The sequence below is a fragment of the Chiloscyllium punctatum genome, chromosome 12 (assembly GCF_047496795.1).
Source record: "Chiloscyllium punctatum isolate Juve2018m chromosome 12, sChiPun1.3, whole genome shotgun sequence".
Classification (NCBI taxonomy): Eukaryota; Metazoa; Chordata; class Chondrichthyes; order Orectolobiformes; family Hemiscylliidae; genus Chiloscyllium; species Chiloscyllium punctatum.
Window position 1 is genome coordinate 5,235,533 of NC_092750.1, and position 20,736 is coordinate 5,256,268.

General features: G+C 40.7%; 1 protein-coding gene across 1 annotated transcript in view; it reads right to left on the reverse strand.

The window, feature by feature from the left end:
- The window catches only part of LOC140483570 (host cell factor 1-like), a 116,026-nt gene that overhangs the window by 81,805 nt on the left and 13,485 nt on the right, over nucleotides 1-20,736 (reverse strand). Inside the window, exon 2 of the mRNA XM_072581786.1 lies at nucleotides 10,361-10,509. Within this exon, the coding sequence (XP_072437887.1) occupies nucleotides 10,361-10,509 (149 nt within the window). The remainder of the gene's footprint in view (nucleotides 1-10,360; nucleotides 10,510-20,736) is intronic.

Sequence of the window (20,736 nt, forward strand, 5' to 3'; positions counted from 1 at the left end):
AAAAAGAGAAAATTTCCTGTCCACTATTCCTATGAACGCAATAAGGAAGTATTCTGGTCACTGAAAACTTCAGGACAATAGACAAATAACATTAGCTGATTTAAAGTTTATAGCTCCACATCAAAATGCTTAAATTAATCATGTCATTAGAAAGTCATTGCAAAGAGTCCAATGTCTTTGTTTTTTTTAAAAAATTGCTTCTATTGTAAACAAAAGGGAGAAAGTGAGAATTGCAGATGCTGAAGATCAGTGTCAAGAGGGTGATGCTGCAAAATCAAAGCCCATTAGGCAGCAGAAGAATCAACGTTTCTGGCACAAGCCTTTCATCAGGAATGAGCCTCTATCCTGATGAAGGGCTTTTGCTTGAACGTAGATTCTCCTGCTCTCCAGATGCTGCCTGACCGGCTGTGCTTTCCCAGCACCACACCCTTTGGCTATTGAGAAAAAAAGACAAGATCCAGAGAAGGTGCCGGAGGACAGCTAACACGATTCTACTTTTCATGAAAGGTGACAGAAATAATGCAGACCAGCGAATTGCACATTAGTGGTAGGAAAAGTATTGGAGAAAATTCTGAAGGAGAGAATTAAATCTCCATTTAGAGAGACAAAGTTTGATCAGGGATAGGCAGTATGGCTTTCTCAGAAAAAAAAAGGTCATGCTGGAATTTTCTGAGGAAGTGATCGAGTGTTTGGATGAGGATAATGCAGTTGTAGTTTATAAGAATTTCAGCAAGGCCTTTGGCAAGATCCCACATAATAGACTAATAAATAAGGGTTAAAGCACTTGACATCCAGGGTAACTTGGAAAGCTGGATCCAAAATTGGCTTAGTGGGAGGAGACAGAACAGTGATCGAAGATTGGTTGTGACTGGAAGCGCATGTGTGCAAGGGATCACTGCAGGGTACTTTATTGCTCATGATATATTTTATATACTATGTTTGACATGAAGATTGGCTGGATGGTCGTCAGGGAGAGAGGTGGTGTTAGATGGCTGGAGAATATAAACAGACCGGTCAGATAGGCAAATGAATGGCAGATGGAATTTAATCCTGATAGGTGTGAGGTAATAGAACTTGAAGAATGCTAGAATACTAGGAAACTCAGAAGAATCTTGGGGTGTGTGTCCACAAATCCCTGAAAGTGGCAGGGAGATTAAGAGAGTAGTTAAATATTTGGATGAACACTTGCAATGGCATAATAATCAAGGCTATTTGCCTAGATCGATAAAATGGGACTACTGTAGATTTAGCGCAGTTTTGGCAGTACAGTCTCAAAGGGCCTCTTCTATACTGTATGATTTCTATGATTTATTCAGTCTAGGTCACAGCAAATTTGTTTTGACCAAAACAATGTGAACGTGCTGAAAGCTCCAGGAGTTCAATAACTTTATTTTGGAAACATTTCCTGGAATGCAAGAGCTTGGATAAAGTATTCCAGCAATGGTAATATTTGGCTGAAGAGCCTTCATGTGAAACAAGCCCAAAAACACAATAAAAACAGAAAAAAAAACTTAGATTGTAAGTAAAAGGTTATGAACTATGAAGAATATTTCACTGAACACATACAAAGAACTTACCAATAAAGATAAACTTGCCTAATGAGTCAGTAGCTACATATAATCAATCTGTGTACTACTCAACCTCAGGCTCAATCTCTAGTCTTTTGTCAGATGAACAATAGCAGATGGAGAAACATTTTTTCCCCCACAGCTAATGAAGTAATGTACTCCCTTTCAATTACAGATTGTGTGTATAAGCAACACAGCAAGCCAATTTGGACACAGCAAGCTCCTACAAAAAGTCTCAATGTCTCCCAAACTTTAAGCAGGGAAGGGGTGGTGGAAACCAAATAAAATAAAACACAAATAGGAAGATCAGTTTGCTATGAAGTTGAAGGCATGTGTGGTACCTTTAAGAGTGTGAAAGAAAGTGGTTTTGCACTGAGAGCTTGCAGCGCCAATCATGTGACTGACTAGCAGTCTCTATGTACTGGGAAATTGAAAATATATAACATTTGGCTATGAAACAAATATCTGAGTTTTGGTTGCTATGTTTTCACAACAGTTTGAATTTAACCAGTTTAAATAATGCCCCAAGACACTAAAACCAAATCGAATTTGAATTTTACTGTTTTGCCAACATCAAACCAATGAGACAATCTCATGCTTGGGATATAAAGAAGCCGGCATTTTGAGAGTTAGCCAGAGTTGCCAACTTCCATCGCCAAAGTAACTGCGAGCAAAACACTATCAAAGGTACCTTTTTCACATGAAACATCTTTGCAGCAAAAGACAGATGATCCAGGGAGATCTACAGCCAGAGGGAGGACAACAGAGTCTACCGCCGCTGTCTGGTTTTGAAAATTACATTTATGTAATTTTAATGCGGGTGGTTATTGGAACAGTATATTATTATAGAGTTGGAGGCAGATAACAAGCAGTCAGGAGAAACGGAGGCTGAGAGTTGTAAATAGTTGTTGTTTAATGTTCACTTTTAGAGTTAAAGGAATAAATTGATATTTTTCTTTAAATAGTGGAACTTCAAAGTTCTTTGTCACATACTTTAACAGATTACGAGGTGAGGTGAGCTTTTCTGGGTGTTTGGTTTAATTAACAGAGGGGTTCACCGCTATGTTGTAACAGTTTGGAGGCTTGGGTTCTTGATTTGGACAGGTTTAGACAGATCCATGCTGAGATTTGGACAGATTTGGGGTATGAAAGATCCTAGCAGATTTAAATACTTGCTGATTAGTGTCCTAGATCTTTAAGTAAAATGCAGGTGAGAGAATTTGTTTAATTTAACCAACCATGAGTAACTGAAATTAAAAGTGAGAGAAATGGCTCTTAAAATTGTTAAAGTAGTTCTATGGTTTGAAGATGATTCCCAAATTTGCCATGGAAGTTTAGAAGGACAGAGAAAGACTATACTTTTGGAATTAAGAAAGGAGGTTAGAATTGGGTTTATCCAGGGACAAAAGTAAAGCTGAAATTGTAAGGGAGTTAGTCAATCATTAGGTGTGTAAGAGAAACAGACAAGTGCAGAATTGAGAAAAATGGAGTTAGGAGAGAAGGAGAGAGAGAGAGGAGAGAGAGAGAGAAGGAGAGAGAGAGAGAGAAGGAGAGAGAGAGAGAGAGAAGGAGAGAGAGAAGGAGAGAGAGAGAGAGAGAGAAGGAGAGAGAGAGAGAGAGAGAGAGAGAGAGAGAGAGAGAGAAGGAGAGAGAGAGAGAGAAAAAGAGAGAGAGAAGGAGGGAGAGAGAGAGAGAGAGAGAGAGAGAAAAGGAGAGAGAGAACGCGAGATAAAAAAGAGAGAGAGAGAAAGAAAGGAGAATGTGAACTTCAGAAGTTGCGAATTATTCAGGAAAGTCAAGTTAACAGGATGGAGATGAAGAGAGAAGGTAATGATACATACAAATATGTTAAAACACTGCCACATTTTGATGAGAAAGATGTCAAAGCCTTCTTTATTTCAATTGGAAAGATTGGATTGGCAGATGGACTTTTGGGTAATGCTAGTTCAAACTAAGCTGGTAGGCAGAGCTAGAGAGGTATTTGCAGCACTGTCAGATGAGGGATCAAGAAATTATGAAGATGTCAAACAGGCTACTTTAAGTGCTTATGAATTGGTACCAGAAGCATATAGACAGCAGTTCAGAAACACAGGAAGAACCAGGTCAGACTCATGTTGAGTTTGAAAGATTTAAACACAGTACTTTTGATAAATGAGTGTGAGCCTTAAAATAGATAAGACCTATGAGGTTCTAAGAGAGATCATTCTGCTGGAGGAGTTTAAAAACTCTGGTCGGAGAAATTAGCCCAATAAAACAGAGATCACAAAATACAGACCGAAGTGAACAAACAGTTAATTAGCATGGTGATATTGCTGAAGAGAAATTGATTAAACTGAAACAGCACAGACAGTCTGTCCAGGTAGCAGAAAACTCTCTCCCTTGAGTGGAGAATCAAGCCAGGTTTTATAGGAATCTTGTACAATAAGGTTAATTAAAATGGGGAAAAATACAATGTATTTGAAAATTAATTTGAAAATTTGATGATAATTGAAAAACAGTTATCAGAAGAATGTCCTGATTGTCGATACAATGTAACATCCTGCCAGCACCAATGAGTTCTTGATGGGATGAGGAGATTCCAACTCTCTTTGCAGTTAGGCAAGAATCTCTCTTTTGAAACAAAGTTAAAAAAACACAACACCAGGTTATAGTCCAACAGGTTTATTTGGAAACACTAGCTTTTGCAGCACTGCTCCTTCAGCAGGTGGTTGTCCACCTAATGAAGGAGCAATGCTCAAAAAGCTAGTGCTTCCAAATAAACCTGTTGGACTATAGCCTGGTGTTGTGTGATTTTTAACTTTGTCCACCCCAGTCTAACACTGGCGCCTCCAAATCTTTTGAAACAGTAAGGTGTTTCCATTGTTTCTATCCTGTGAGCGAGGTATTCTGGTGCGTCTCTATCTGATCTGTCCTGTGTGTGGCTTTGGTATCACTGGGTTATGACACTGCCCTCGGGGCTTTGGGACAGCTGTGTTCACTGGGTCCAGGAAGCTTATTGTTAGTTTGCCTTGGGAAGTGTATTCCCTTGTCAGTGAGTCTCTTATCAGTTTTTTTGGTCAATACGGAGGTATTCTGGGCGTTTTTTGAATGATTTGGATAGGTTTGATCTCCTGTGTTATGTATGGGCATGCTATGGGCAGGCAGGGTGGCAGATCTTTTCCCACAAACTCACTTCCAGAGATGGTAAGAATTCATGTGGATGAATGGAAAGTTCAAGAAGTGAGAAGTGCAGCACAGATGACAGATGAATATATATTGATGCATAAGGCAAAGTTTAGTTTCCAGCAAGAATTTCATCCTGTGAGGGATAGAAATTGGGAGAAGGGGAGATCCTACACTACAAAACAAAGAGTAGACAACACTGGTAATTGTTTACCACAGGTTAAAAAAGAAGCCCAAGAGGGTGGAAAGGAGGTGAAAGGCCTCAGGTGTTTCCACTGTGACAAAGTGGGACATGCAAAGACACAGTGCTGGTCATTAAAGAAAGGCTCTGTGGGAAAAGGCATGGTAAAAGAAGCTAAACCTGTGGCATTAGTGAAAGTAGTAAAGGAGACCCCAAGAAAGGTAGAGGAGCAGCAGCAGAAAGCACAGCCTAGGCAGGGGCTGGGAACAGAGTTTGTGCCTGCTCTTCATAAAGAATTAGCCTTGGTGGGTCAAGTTTACTCAGAAAGAAGAGGGGAAGGGAAAGAAGTCATAATTTTGAGAGATACAGGACCTCGTCAGTCTTTAATAATAAGAGATGAACAGACTTGCATTCTTTCGGACCTGTTACCAGATAGAGTGGTAATTTGTCTGAGAGGTGAATGCTAAATTTCTGTCCATGTAATATCAGGTTGAAGTGCCAACTCAAGACTGGGAAGAAACAGTGGGAGTGATTGACAGAGTGACATAGTTTGTTCTTAGGAATGACTTAGTAGGATCCAAGGTGGTAGTGACAACCCTGGCTGTGGAGAAGCCAAAAGACCAAGGAACTGAGGAGTTAAAAGAAAAATACCTTTGAATTTTCCCAGATTGTGCAGTTACAAGATCCCACTACCATACAGCACAAAGCAAAAACTAAAGAGAAAAATGAAGGAATTGAAGTTTAGTTTGTGGATACCCCATTTGACAATGGTACAGGAAAATCCTAAACAGGCAGAGGGTCAGGTATTTAGTCCTGAAAAGCTAATGGACTTATAACAGAAAGACTAGACAATACAAGATATATATGTTGATGCATACTCAGAAAAGGAGTCAGAGAATATTCCTGAAGCTTATCTTAAACATAGAATCCTAAGACAGAAATGGAGACCGCAGCAGGTTAGTGAAGAGGAGAAATGGGCAGAAGTGCACAAAAATGTTTTACCAGTAGCATACAGACAGGAAGTGTTATGGGTAGCATATGAATTACCAGTAGGAGGTCACCTAAGTGTATGAAGACTCAGACTAAGGTACAAAAGCATTTCTATTGGCCTGGAATGCATATGGGCGTGGCTAACTGTTGCCATACATGCCAAGTGTTAGGTAAGCCAAAGGCAGTAATAAAACCAACATCTTTGTTGCCAATTCCTACATTCAGAGAATCTTTCATGCGGGTTATGATTGACTGTTTAGGTCTCCTCCCGAGAAGTAAAAATGGGAACCAGTACTTGCTAACCATAATGGATGTATCTACCAGATTTCTGGAGGCAATTCCATTACAGAGTATTAAGGCAAAAAAAGGGTGATAGAGGAGTTGGTAGCTTTCTTCATGCGGTATGGGCTACCCAGAGAGATTCAGTCAGACCAAGTGTCTAATTTGATTGTTTAACAAAGTCATGGATAGCTTAGGCATACAGCACTTCAAATCCAGCACATATTAGATTAGATTAGATTCTCTACAGTGTGGAAACAGGCCCATTGGCCCAACCAGTCCACACCGACCCTCCGAAGAGTAACCCACCCACACCCATTTCCCTCTAACTAATGCACCTAACATTATGGGCAATTTAGCATGGCCAATTCAGCTGACCCGCACATCTTTGGACTGTGGAAGGAAACCGGAGCACCCGGAGGAAACCCACGCAGACAGGGGGAAAATGTGCAAACTCCACACAGACAGTCACCAGAAGCTGGAATTGAACCTGGGGCCTTGGTGCTGTGAAGCAGCAGTGATAAGCACTGAGCCACCGTGCCACCCAGATGCTACTATCACCCAGTATGCCAGGGAAAGGTGACATCAGACCTTGAAGATCATGTAGAGAGCATACTATCAGGATTACCCGAATGATTGTGATAAAGATATCCCATTTGAATTAGTTTATTCCCTTTGAGTTAATATTTGGACATTAAGTGAGAGGGTCTTTGAAATTAAAGAGAAATGGACAGGACTGAAGTCAGAGATCTCACACTTGAATTATGTATGATTCATGGAGAGATTAAATTGGGCATGTGAGAGGGCGAAACAGCACCTGAGGACACAGCGTAGAATGAAGCAGGTGACAGATAAATAAAATTTGGACGTTTTCCCGTGGGGATGACAAATTAGTATCGTTACCAGTGGTAGGAGATCCCTTCAAAGCTAGGTTTAGCAGTCCCTATCAAATTTAAAAAACGCTGAGTCATGTAAACTATCTGGTAAAGATGCCGGATCGGAAAAAACTGCACTGGGTAAGTCTTGTGAATATGTTGATACCTTATTAATAGCAGAGAGGAGGAACTGGAGAAACAGGTGTTCATTACTGCCCTGCAGAGTGAGTAATCAAATCCAGATGCTGTGGAGTTTGATGTGCCTCAAAATACGTTAAACAATGAGGTGGTCCTTAAGGAGTGGAATAATTTAGTGAACTTTCTGCCTCAGGAGCCAAATACACAGCTGAACGTTTGTTGCAGCAGTACGAGGACATATGCAGAAATCAGATGGGGAGGACAAATGCTATTGTGCATGAGGTAAAAGTAGGGAATGCTGTCCTGATAAAAACAATACCCCCCACAGGCTTAATCCTTTCAAAGCTACACATGTCCAGAAAGGAGTGATGCAATGCTCAAAGATATAATCAAACCGAGTCAGAGCAAGTGGAGCTCGCCGATTGTCTTCATTCCTAAACCTGACGGGACTCAACGATTTTGTGTGAACTATTGGAGGGTCAATGCCAAAATAAAATCAGACTCATACCCAATACCACAATCAGAGGACTGAACAGAAAAAGTTGGTCAAGTCAGTTACATCACAAAGTTGGACTTACTGCATAGTTATTGGCAATTCCCCTTTATCAGAGAAAGCCGAAGAGATTTGTGTTTGTAATCCCAAATGGGCTATATCAATTCAAAAAGATGACCTTTGGAATGAAGAATGCACCAGCCACATTCCAAAGACTCATGAACAGAGTTATGGCTGGGTTAACAAACTGTGCAGTCTATCTGGACTATGTAGTGATCTTTAGTGAGTCATGGAAAGATCACGTTACAGTTGGCAGAGCTCTTTGAACGATTAAGAGAAGCAAAATTGGTAAAAAAAAACATTATTCGTGAAAGCAGAGGTGACGTTCTTGGGACATAACATCAGTATGGAAGGTTGACCGCAAGAAATGCAAAGAAAAAGGTAATCTGGGACTGCGCGGATTGCAACCGGATGTTTGTTCCAAACTTCAGCAGTTTAGTGCCAGTTTTAGCTACACGAAACTTTTTGAAACCCTTCAAAGTTGCAATCGATGCTAGCAACATTGGAGTTGGTGCTGTACTGCTACAGGAAGGTGATGATGGAATGGAACAGCCAGTAGTTTCTCTTTAAAGAAACTCAACACCCATACTATGCTATGAAGATGTGGATGTACTGTACCGTTAAAGAGAGTTAAAAGCTAGCAGAACTACCTGATAGCACCAAATGTTCGGAACAAGAAAGAATGTAACATTATATTGTATACTGTGGTTCAGTAGCTAATTGCCTGGAAACATCAAAACAGATTCTACTTAGGCCAATCAGTTTAAATTATACCCCCCAAAAAATACCAAACTCCAATTAAGTTTGAATTGAGTATATTAACAATCTTAAAAGCCTATGACACAAAGCTTTGGGGGGGGGTGGGGGGTATAAGACAGAGAAAAATTGAACAATTGAGAGGAGAACTGCCACAAGACTAACAGATGTAGACTGCTAGCCAGAACTGCCTGAAAGGTACCTGACGAGAGAAGAGTTTGCACAGAGAAAACCATCACCACTGTCCTGGATAGCAAATTTGCAAAGAGACAATTCGACAACTGGCTGGTTTTAAAATTTGAACTATTCAGTAAATCTTTATCGGACTAGTATTATAGAAGGGAAAGTACAAAATACGTTAGAGGAAGGAGTTGTAAATGGTTGAGAGTTAATTATTCTCTGTTATACTTCAAGAAATAAAATTGTTAATTTTTACTTTAAATAGTTCTTGGCCAAACAAATTTTCATAGATGACTGTACAGGATAAACCGTTTCTATGTTGCTGGTTTAAATTAAGTAGGAGGGTTTACCCCGCGTCATAACACTCTACCATCGCAACAGAATTATTGAGTTTGGTACTAGATTTATAGCATTTGTGACAAACAATGTGTTGGAGACAGTTGCATACATGGATCACAATCCTCTTACATTCTTGGAATGATTTAAAGAGAAGAATGAGACTATTTTGTTGGAGTCTTATGATTAGATTAGGTTACTTTACAGTGTGGAAACAGGCCCTACGGCCCAACAAGTCCACACCGACCCGCCGAAGCGCAACCCACCCATACCCCTACATTTACCCCTTACCTAACAGTACGGGCAATTTAGCATGGCCAATTCACCCCAACCTGCACATCTTTGGACTGTGGGAGGAAACCGGAGCACCCGGAGGAAACCCACGCAGACACGGGGAGAACGTGCAAACTCCACACAGTCAGTCAGTCGCCCGAGTCGGGAAATGAACCTGGGTCTCTGGCACTGTTGCAGACTTTGAATTTACAAATTGTACATGTTGCGGGTCATAACAATTGTGATAGCAGATGCGTTATTGTGGATTTAATGGATAAGGTACAGATAAGATTGAACCGATACCAATGTTATATATGTGTGCAGAAATTAATATGAACTCAGATTAATGTCTTATGTATTTCATTGTAATGAGGTTAAGAAAAATAAAAGCCAACATTTCATTAACATTTCATTTTTTTTCTTAAGGGGAGAGGTATTATGAAGTTGACGGTGTACACTGTACCTTTAAGGGAATGTGAAAGCGGTTTTACACAGAGCTTGCAGGCACCATGTGACTGACTAGTGGTCTCAGTGTACTGGAAAATTTGGCTATGAAACAAGTACCTGAGTTTTGGTTACTATGTTTTCACAACAGTTCGAATTTAACCAGTTTAAATTATGCCCCAAGATACTAAAACCCAATCGAATTTGAATTTTACTGTTTTGCCAACATCACACCAGCGAGATGATCCAACATTTGAGGTATAAAGAAGCCGGCATTTTGAGTTAGCCAGAGAGCGCGGCCAACTGCCATCGCCAAAGTAACTGCGAGCACAACACTCTCTATCAAAGATACCTTTTGCTACAAAGATGGTTCATGTGAAAAAGACCGAAGATGACCTAGGGAGATCTACAGCCAGAGGAAAGAGGACACCGGAGACAACCACTGCTGAAAGCGCAAATTCCTACTGGTTCCCCAAAGAAAAACTGTGCTTTTGCAGAGAGTTAATTTATGTTATAAACATTAGGTGATATCAGCCGTTAACAAAGAAAAATTTATTCATATATAAATGGAAGATATATATGTCGGCTTAGGATGTCTCAAAACATTTCACATGCATTACATTACCTGTAGCTCATAGAGCTCATTGCTGTATTTTCCATACTCCACCATGCCACCGAACACCAACAGTCGAGTCCCATCGCATACAAATCCATAGGCTGCGCAGCCTGCAGGAATGTCCCCCCTCACTGCTGGAATGAACCACTGATTGGTTGCTAAAAGCAGGCAAAAAAAATAGAAAGTGACATTTCTCTATTCTATCCCAATACAAAATAAGGCCTATTGCTTGTACTTATATAGTACTTTATCACAGCAAACACAGAATAGACTGGTGTTGATGAGGTGCTCTCATGGTCACTAGATTTCTCAAAGTGCTTCCCAGCCAGTGAAGTACGCCCTTGCAAGTTCAGCTGCCGTGCATAAGGAACACAGCAAACCTATGCAAATAGCAATTTGACAATGACCAAACCAATGTGATTTGTTGATTAAGGTATAAGCATTGGCCAGAACATCAGAGATATTTCCCGGTGTTTCTTTGGAATGCTGTCATAGGATCTTTTACTTCCACCCAAGCTTACAGATGGGGCCCAGGTTAAACATCTCATTTGAAAGATGGCTCCTCAGACAAAGTGATATTCCCTCAACTTTGCTGTGTATTGTCCATTAGCACATTTTTGAGTTCAAATCCTGGAACAGATCTTGAATCTTTTGACTCTTAGGCAAGTGAGTTGCAACTCAGCCATTGTCAGCTGTAAAATATCTTTTTTTAAAAAGTGCTTTTGACGTGTTAATTTTGATATGGATTACTGTATCAGCAAACCCCGGTGGAGGTTGAGAGATTAATTGTGAGTCTGCATGTGCTCACGTGCAATGGTGGGATGTTCCCAATGACTAGGGGAGCCCAGAACTAGGGGTCACAGTTCAGGATATGGGGTAGGCCATTTAGGACTGAGAGGTGGAGAAATTTCTTCACCCAGAGTGTGCTGAGCCTGTGAAATTCTCTGCCACAGAAAGTGGTTGAGGTCAAAACATCAGATGTTTTCAAGAAGTAGTTAGTCATAAGCTCCTTGGGTTAAACCAATCAAGTGGAATGGGGAGAAAGCAGGAAGAGGGGACTGAATCAGATGATCATCCATGATCACATTGAATGTGCAAATCAATATTCCTAAGGGTTCTGCCCTTGTTTCACTGTATAACTTTCACCTGTACTTGACCTGCCAAAATGCATCACCTCACATTTGTCAGGATTAAACTCCATCTGCCATTTTTCTGCCCATGCCTCCAACTGATCTATATCCTGTTGTATCCTCTGACAATCCTCCTCACTATCTGCAACTCCACCAATCTATGTATCGTTTGCAAACTTACTAATTAGACCAGCCATGTTTTTCTCTAAATCATTTATGTAGACCACAAACCACAAAAGGTGCCAGCACTGATCCCTGTGGAACACCACTGGTCATAACCCTCCACTCTGGAAAGCATCTGTCCACTGCTCCCCTCTGTCTCCTTTCACTATGTTATTAGGTATCCATCTTGATACCATGTGACTTCACCTTTTGTACCAGTCTGTCATGAGGGACGTTGTCAAAGGCTTTACTGAACTCCAAGTAGACAACATCGACCGCTTTGCCCTCATCAATCCACTTCGTCATCTCCTCAAAAAACTTGATCAAGTTAGTGAGACATGACCCACTTCCCACACAAAACCATGCTATTTATTGCTAATAAGTCCATTTGCTTCTAAATATGTATAGAACTTGTCCCTGAGCATCTTTTCCAATTATTTCCCTACTACCAAAGTGATACTTACTAGGTTGGTGATTTCCAGGATTATTCCTGCTACCCTTTTTAAACAGTGGGACAATATTGGCTATTCGCTAGTCCTCTGGGACCTCACCTGTGGCCAAAGGTGGGTGTCAATGCTCCAGAAATTTATTTTCTGGTCTCTCTCAATATTCTAGAATAGATCCCATCAGGGCCCAAGGAGTTATCTACCTTTTAAGACGGACAACACCTCTTCCTTTTTAATAGCAACTTGGCTTAGAAACTCAACACTTCCTTCCTTGAGATCATCCTCCACCAATTCCTTCTCTTTGGGGAATACCAACACAAAGTATTCATTTAGGACCTCACCTACCTCTTCTGGTTCCACACACAGATTTGTCCTTGAGTGGGCCAACCCTTTCCTTGGCTACCCTCTTTTGTTTTATTTATGTATAAAAAGCCTTGAGATTCTCCTTAGTTCTGTTTAATAACTTTTCCTGACCCCTTTTAGCCTTTTTAAATTCCATGTTGAAGTTCTTTCCTATTTTCCTTATATACTTCAAGGGTTTCATCAGTTCCCATCCTACTAGACCGAACATATGTTTTGTTTTCCTTTCTCACCAAGGTCATAACATCCAAGGCTCACGTAACTTGCCGTACCTGTCTTTCATTCTCACACGAACGTACCTATTCTGAACTCCGATCAACTGCTGTTTGAAATACTCCCACGTCCGATGTGGATTTACCCTCAAACAGCTGCCTCCAATCAACATTCTCCAGTTCCTGCCCAAAATTGTTATAGGTCACTTTCCTCCAGTTTAACACATTCACCAGAGGACTGCTGTTATCCTTATCGGGGAGTATGTTAAAACTCTCGAAAATGCTCCTCCACTGAAAGGTCGCTCACTTGGTCAGGCTCAATTCCCAAAACTAGGTCCAGTATAATCCCATCCCTGGTTGGACTTTACCTATTGTGTCAAGAATCCCTCCTGAATGGTTCTTACAAATTCTGCCACATCCAAGCCCCTAGCATGTAGTCGGTCCCAATCAATATCAAGAAAGTTAAAACCACCCACCCAGCAACCCTGCTGTTTTTATGTCTTTCCATCATCTATCTACATATTCTCTCCTCCATCTCCCACTGGCTGTTGGGAGACCTATAGAATACCCCAGCATTGCTATTTCACCTTTCCTATTCCTGAGTTCTACATTGCCTTGCTGCACAAGTCCTCTGATGTATCCTCCCTCAATACAACTGTGAGATACTCCTTTATCAGTAAAACAACTCCCCCATGCCTTTTAAGCTAAAATTAGACATGCTGCAATTAAGGAAGATTGGTTCACTGACAAGGTGGTGAAAACAAACTTAGTGTTTCCCAAACCTTTCTGTTCTCAACTGCAACTCAAATTCCAAGTAGTAGAACAAAATTCTGTAAGAGATCATAGGGATCTATTATAAATAGATTAGACTTCCGAGTTAACATCAATGTAAAGTGATACAAGTAGACAAACTGGTATTGGTGTCACAAATAGAACCACAGGTATCATTAGTCAGGTCAAATGTTAAAAAGACTACATTTGATGAATAGAGTTTAACATTTGACTACCTTCCACTTTCAGGTTGTAAGTTTGCTTGCTGAGGTGGTGGATTTGTTCTCAGACGTTTTGTGATCATGCTAGGTAACATCATCAGTAAGTCTCCGGCGAAGTGTTGGTGCTCTGTCCTGCTTGCGATTCCTGCTTTACCAGAGGCTCATAGATGAGGTTGCCTCGATGGTGATGAAACATCGGAGAACAAATCCACCAGCTCAGTCAGCAAACTTACAACCTTATCATGACTGAGTTACAAATCTTACAAACAAAACAAAACTATTGCTTTGTTGCTGTGGGAAGAAAGTTGAAGATGCCGATTTCAATACTTTATTTAGGAAAAAAGTTATGGTGCAAAACTCATTCTAGTGATTAGAAAATGACATGATTCAATTCGCATGTGATACACCATCACCAATGGCAATGCATTAAACAAAATAATTTCATCACAAGAAAAACAGTCTTACTTCTTGAACTGTTATTTCAAGCTATCATGGGACAATGATTGCGTCACATATTTAAAATAAGTTATATTCAGGGAGAATTACTCTATTATTTCTTTTCTCAATGCTTATATATATATATATATACACATGCCAATTACAAACCTGCTCAGAATTTCCTGTGCTCGCTAATTGCGCGACAATTTCCATTTTAAAATTTCTAACTTTTAATGTAGTAAAATAACCAATAAGCATTAACAAATTGTAAAAAAAAAATTGACACCAAGGACACAAGAAGGTATCAGGACAAAGGCATTGGCAAAGAGCAGCAGAGGGGTTTAGGGAGAGAATTCTACACGGTTGGTCTACATGGCAGCCATAGAGATGTACAGCAGGGAAACAGATCCTTCAGGTCAACCTGTCCATGCCAACCAGATTTCCCAACCCAATCGAGTCCCACCTGCCACCACCCGGCCCATATCCCTCTAAAACCTTCCTATTCATATACCCATCCAAATGCTTCTTAAATGATGCAATTGTACCAGCCTCCACCACTTCCACTGGCAGCTCATTCCATACACTTACCACACTCTGCGTGAAAAAGTTGCCCCTTAGGTCTCTTTTATATCTTTCCCCTCTCACCCTAAACCTATGCCCTCCCGACCCCAAGGAAAAGACTTTACCTATTTACCCTATCCATGCCCCTCATAATTTTGAAAACCACTGTAAGGTCACCCCTCATTCTCCGATGCTCCAGGGAAAACAGCCCCAGCCTGTTCAGCCTCTTCCTGTAGCTCAAATCCTGGCAACATCCCTGTAAATCTTTTCTGAACCCTTTCAAGTTTCACAACATCTTTCCGATAGGAAGGAGACCAGAACTGCACGCAATATTCCAACAGTGGCCCAACCAATGTCCTGTACAGTGCAACATGACCTCCCAACTCCTGTTCTCAATACTCTGATCAATAAAGAAAAGCATACCAAACGCCTTCTTCACTATCCTATCTACCTGCGACTCCACTTTCAAGGAGCTATGAACCTGCATGCCAAGGTCTCTTTGTTCAGCAACACTCCCTAGGACCTTACCATTAAGTGTATAAATCCTGCTAAGATTTGCTTTCCCAAAATGGTTAAACAGCGAAATTTGGCGAAGGACAGAAGCCACGACTCTACAAAGGTTTCAGAATGCTCTAGGAGCTCACTGCAATGTTAAAAGGTGGATGACACACACTGAGTAATGGGTAAAGTGGTGAATATGCAGAAACATGTGCTTATGTTTTGCACATATGGAGTAATCGGAGGAAAGTTCTAACTGAAAACAGTTGGTAGTAAAATACAAAATTACATTCTGATGAAACTGCAAATCTCCTTCAGGGAAAGCAACAATTCAAAAAAGGCCAAACTCTAAAATCTCAGCCTTCCACTGAACAGAAGGCGATATTTTTTTCCATTTCTCATTCCAGGAACCTTTAGAATAGATTTTGTATTAGGGCTAGTATTTATGGTTTATGCATATTCTTTTAAGGAACTGGCCATATTAATCTTACTCAGATACCCCAAGGAGCACAGAATAACAAAATATACCTGTACGGTTAAAAATCAGACAGAAATAACCCAATCAAACAAACACTCTCTTCTCGGTTTTTATTCCCATGACATCTGTAAATTACTCAAATAAAAGCAAAATACTGAGGAAACTGGAAAGGTGACATAAAAATAGGAAATGCAAAAGAAACTCAGCTGGTCTGGTAGCATTGCCAAGAGAGAAACAGGGTTAAAAAAATTCAAATAAAAACCAAAAGAACTGTGGGTGCTGTAAATCATAAGCAAAAACAGAAGTTGCTGGAAAAATTCAGCAGGCCTGACCGCATCTACGAAGATAAATCAGAGCCCGGTAACCCTCCCTCAGAACTCTTCTTTAACTCCTTCTCATAGGAACATTCTAATGAACTGTCTTCTTGATCTACTGAAGCCCTGGACTCACATTGTTGTTAGGGAGGGAGTGCCAGCATTTTCACCCAGTAACACTTCCTGAACGATATATTTCCAGATCAGGATGCTGAGTGGTTTGGAGAACATAGAACAGTATAGTACAGGCCCTTCGTCCCTCAATATTGTGCTGACCTTCCATCCTACTCAAAAGATCAAACTAAGCTACATACACTATATTTCACTATCATCCATGGGCCTATCCAAGAGTGGCTTAAATGTCCCTAATGTATCTGACGCTAATACCACTGCTGGCAGTGCATTCCACGTACCCACCACTCTGTGTAAAAAACCGACCCCTGACATCTCCAAATACCTTCCTCCAATCACCTTAAAATTATGCCCCCTTGTGATAGCCATTTCTGCCCTGGGAAAAATTCACTCTTATCTATGCCTCTCATCATCTTGTACACATCAAATCACCTCCCCATCCTTCTTTGCTTCAATGAATAAAACCCAAGCTCTCAACCTTTCTTCATAAGTAATGCCCTCCAGTCAGGCAGCGTCCTGGTAAATTTTCTCTGCACCAACTCTAAAGCTTCCACATCCATCCTATAACGAAGCAACCAGAACTGAACACAGTATTCCAAGTGTGGTCTAACCAGGTCTTTGTAGAGCTGTAGCATAACCTCGCAGCTCTTAAACTCAGTCCCTCTGCTAATGAAAGCCAACACACCATATGCCTTCTTAACAACCCTATCAATTTGGGTGGGAACTTCGAGGTATCTACAGACCTGGACCCCAAGATCCCTTGGTACCTCCACACTGCCATGAATGCTACCTATAATCCTCTATTCAAATTCAACCTTCCAAAAAATGAATGACTTCATACTTTTCCAGGTTGAACTCCATCTGCTACTTATCAGCCCAGTTCTGCATCCAGTCAATGTCCCGTTGCAACCTACAACAGCCCTCCACATTATCCACCACTACACCAACCTTCATGTCATTGGGAATCTTACTAAGCCACACTTACACTTCCTCACCCAAGTCATTTATAAAAATCACAAAGAGCAGTGGTTCCAGAACAGATCCCTGTGGAACACCAGTGGTCACAGAGCTCCAGGTTGAAGATACTTTCTATCTACTACCAACCTCTGTCTTCTATGGTCCAGCCAATTCTGTATCCACACAGCCATATTTCCCTATATTCCATGCTTCCTCACTTTCTGAATGAGTCTACCACGGGGAATCTTATCAAATGCCTTGCTAAAACTCATATACACTACATCCACTGCTCTACCTTCAAATGTGTTTTGTCACATACTCAAAAAATTCAATAAGGCTTGTGAGGCATGACCTGCCCTATGCTGACTAGCTCTAACCATAATATGTTTTTCCATGTAACCTTAAATTTTGACTCTCAATCCTCTCCAATACTTTTCCCACCAGTGACAAGACTGACTGGTCTGTAATTCCCATGGTTATCCCTATTCCCTTTCTTGAACAAGATGATAATAGTTGCCACCCTCCAATCATCTGGCACAACTCCAGTGGACAGTGTGGATCATCTCCAAAGGCGCAGCAATCTCTTCCCTCACTTCCCGTAGTAACTTTGGGTATATCCCAGCTGGAGGGGAACTTATCGATCCTTATATTTTTCAAACAGCACATCTTCCTTCTTAACATCAGCCTGTTTCACGCTGCCCTCACAAATGACAAGGCTCGTCTCACTAGTGAATAAGGATCTTCCCTACCTCCTCCGAATCCAGACACAAGTTCCATCTACTATCCCTGATCGGCCCTACCCTCACTCTGGCCATCCACTTGTTCCTCACATAAGTGCAGATTGCCTTAGGGTTTTCCTTTATCTGACCCACCAGGGGTTTTTCATGCCCCTTCTAGCTCTCATATGTCCATTCTTCAGTTCCTTCCTGGATACCTTGCAACCCTCTAGGGTCCCGTCTAATCCTTGCATCCTAACCTTAAGTAAGCTTCCTTCTTCCTCTTGACTAAATGTTCCATAAACCTAGTCATCCAAGGTTCATTCATTCTACCACCCTCTCATTGCCTCAGTGCTGGATAGGTTTGTCCCACTATCAGGAGGTGCTCCCTAAACAACCTTCACATTTCTGTCATGCAGTTCCCCAATAACATCTGTTCCCAATTTAGGTGCCCCAGTTCCTGCCTAATAGCATTGTAATTCCTCCTGCCCCAATTATATATTTTCCCATACTGTCTGCTCCTATCCCTCTCCATGGCTATAGTAAAGATTAGGGAGTTGTGGTCACTATTCCTGAAATATCTGACACCAGGCCTGGTTTACTGCTGAGCACCAAATCCAATATGGCCTCCCCTCTAGTCAGCCTATCTACATATCGAGTCAGGAATCTTTCCTGGACATACCTGACAAAAGCTGCTCCATCCAAACTATTTGAACTACGGAGGTTCCAATCAATATTAGGGAAGTTAAAGTCACCCATGACAACAACCCTGTCACTTCTGCACCTTTCCAAAATCTGCCTCCCAACGTGTGTCTCAAAATCTGCCTCTTCTGTCTCTGTTGCTATTAGGAAGCCTGTAGAAAGCTCCCAATAAAGTGATGGCTCCTTTCCTGTTTCAGATTTCCACCCTTACTGACCTGTATACTGAAGAACTTGCAGGTGGTAGTGCTCCCATGGACCTGCTCCCCTTATTCCTTTAGTAGGTGCAGATTTAGGAGCCTTGGTGAATTTTTGCTGTGCATCTTGTACAAGGTACATACTGCTGCTGCTGAACGTCTATGGTCGAGGGACTGATTGTTTGTATATGCATTGCCAATCAACTGGGTTACTTTGTCCTGAATGGTGTCAAGCTTCTCACGTGTTGTTAGAACTACACAAGTAGGGAGTATTCCATCACACTCCTAAATAGTGCCTTGTAGATGGTGCTCCAGCTATAGGCAGACAGGTGGTTAGTTAACACGCTGCAGGATTCATAACTCACAGCACCATGAAGGACACTCCTTATAAATCTTGCCCAAGGTTATGACGACCCTCCGGTTATAATACCACCAGTCATCTCTTTCTAAGTGAGAGAGAAGCCCTATGGTCTAGTAAGACAATGGCAATTTTATTTTTAACCATAACTAAAGGTAATGTCTACTTAGCCATTATTGTGTCTACACCATCGTTAGACCTTTAATCCATGATTTTAAAGACTTTCAAATCTTATGTGACAGCTTATCAAATACCTTTTAGACGCCCATTTATATCAAATGCAAGAGGTGAATTACACAAAGTGAAGATGGGGAAAATACAATTGTAAGCTGAAATATAAATTCAAATCTAACTTATCCTTGACAACTATGATGATTGAAAAGCAAAATTAACTGCAATTTCTTTTGTAGACAACGTAGGAATTGCTAGGTTGAACAAAAAAAAACTCTAAGACCCATCCAGATTCACCACCTACACAATACAATGATAATCAAGTTACTGACTGAAGCATGGTGATGATGCCTTCAGGTTTCAAGATTATTTTATTCTTGACATGCCAAAACCAGAATTTTAAAAAAAGGAAAATATTTCATGACTCTAAAATTTTAAACATGATAACTAAGTCCAACAAAATCAAAACAGTTAATGTCTCCTTTTTCTTTCGAAGGTCTGAACTAACTGTGTAAAGTAAGATCAAACATGAACTGAGACCAAAGATATTTTCTAGTATTATTTGCTAAGAGCTGCATATCTTAGCTCGGTTATCCTGCTGGCTGAAAGACAAACACTGTTTAAAATAAACAAATGCAGTATTCCTTTTACACACGAGCAGCCATCTTATTCAGAGTGTAGCCAGCACATTGAATTGTTCTTCATGCGTGACTATGCACACAAGAATGCAGGAAACTGTGTCAGATAAATAAATGCTCAATTCTGGTGAGATCTAAACCATAACATTCTGACACAATGACAACTTAAATAATCATATTAGTTCAACAGATAATTGGATGAACCTAGCTCTTTCCCACCTCCCCAAAAGTGAGGGTTAAGAACAGTCGAGGTCAGTACAATGAAGGTTAGACAAAAGACTGTATCTACTTGAAACTCTAGGGTACCTGTAACAGTACTGGTACTAGAAGGGGAAACGACTTGAACAAACAGCAAAGGCAATATTTTATTTGGGGTTCTATTGTAGGTGACAATAATGTAAACAACCCGAGTAAGAACAATTATGATTCTGTGCAGGCAAAGGGGCTTCAGACTTTCTCCACAAATTTGCACAGTAAGACTGTCTACATGAGAATGCTCTACAATTACCTGCACTGTTCACTGGCAAAGCCAACATTTATCTTCAATTTCTTAAGCTGGTTGGTGGGCTGCCTTCTTGAATATATTTTTAAAAGTGGCAGTTAAAATCAATCACATTGTTGCATGAAACATAGGCCAGAGTAATTTCCCTCCCTAATGGGTCATCATTAACCAATTTAGCTCTTTTGTGTTCATCATTACTGATGCTACATTCTTACTTAGTTAATTAAAATACAAGGACACCAACTACTATAGGTGAAAGTGAACTCATATTGCTAGATTGTTAGTCTGGGCCTTGATTAATAGTCCAGTAACAACATAGTCACCATTTCTGAAGCTACACAGCACTAAATGGATGGCAAGTAGCTGAGGCATCATGCTACAGACAGAGCTAAACACAGAGTATAGGTTTGCTTGCTGAGCTGGA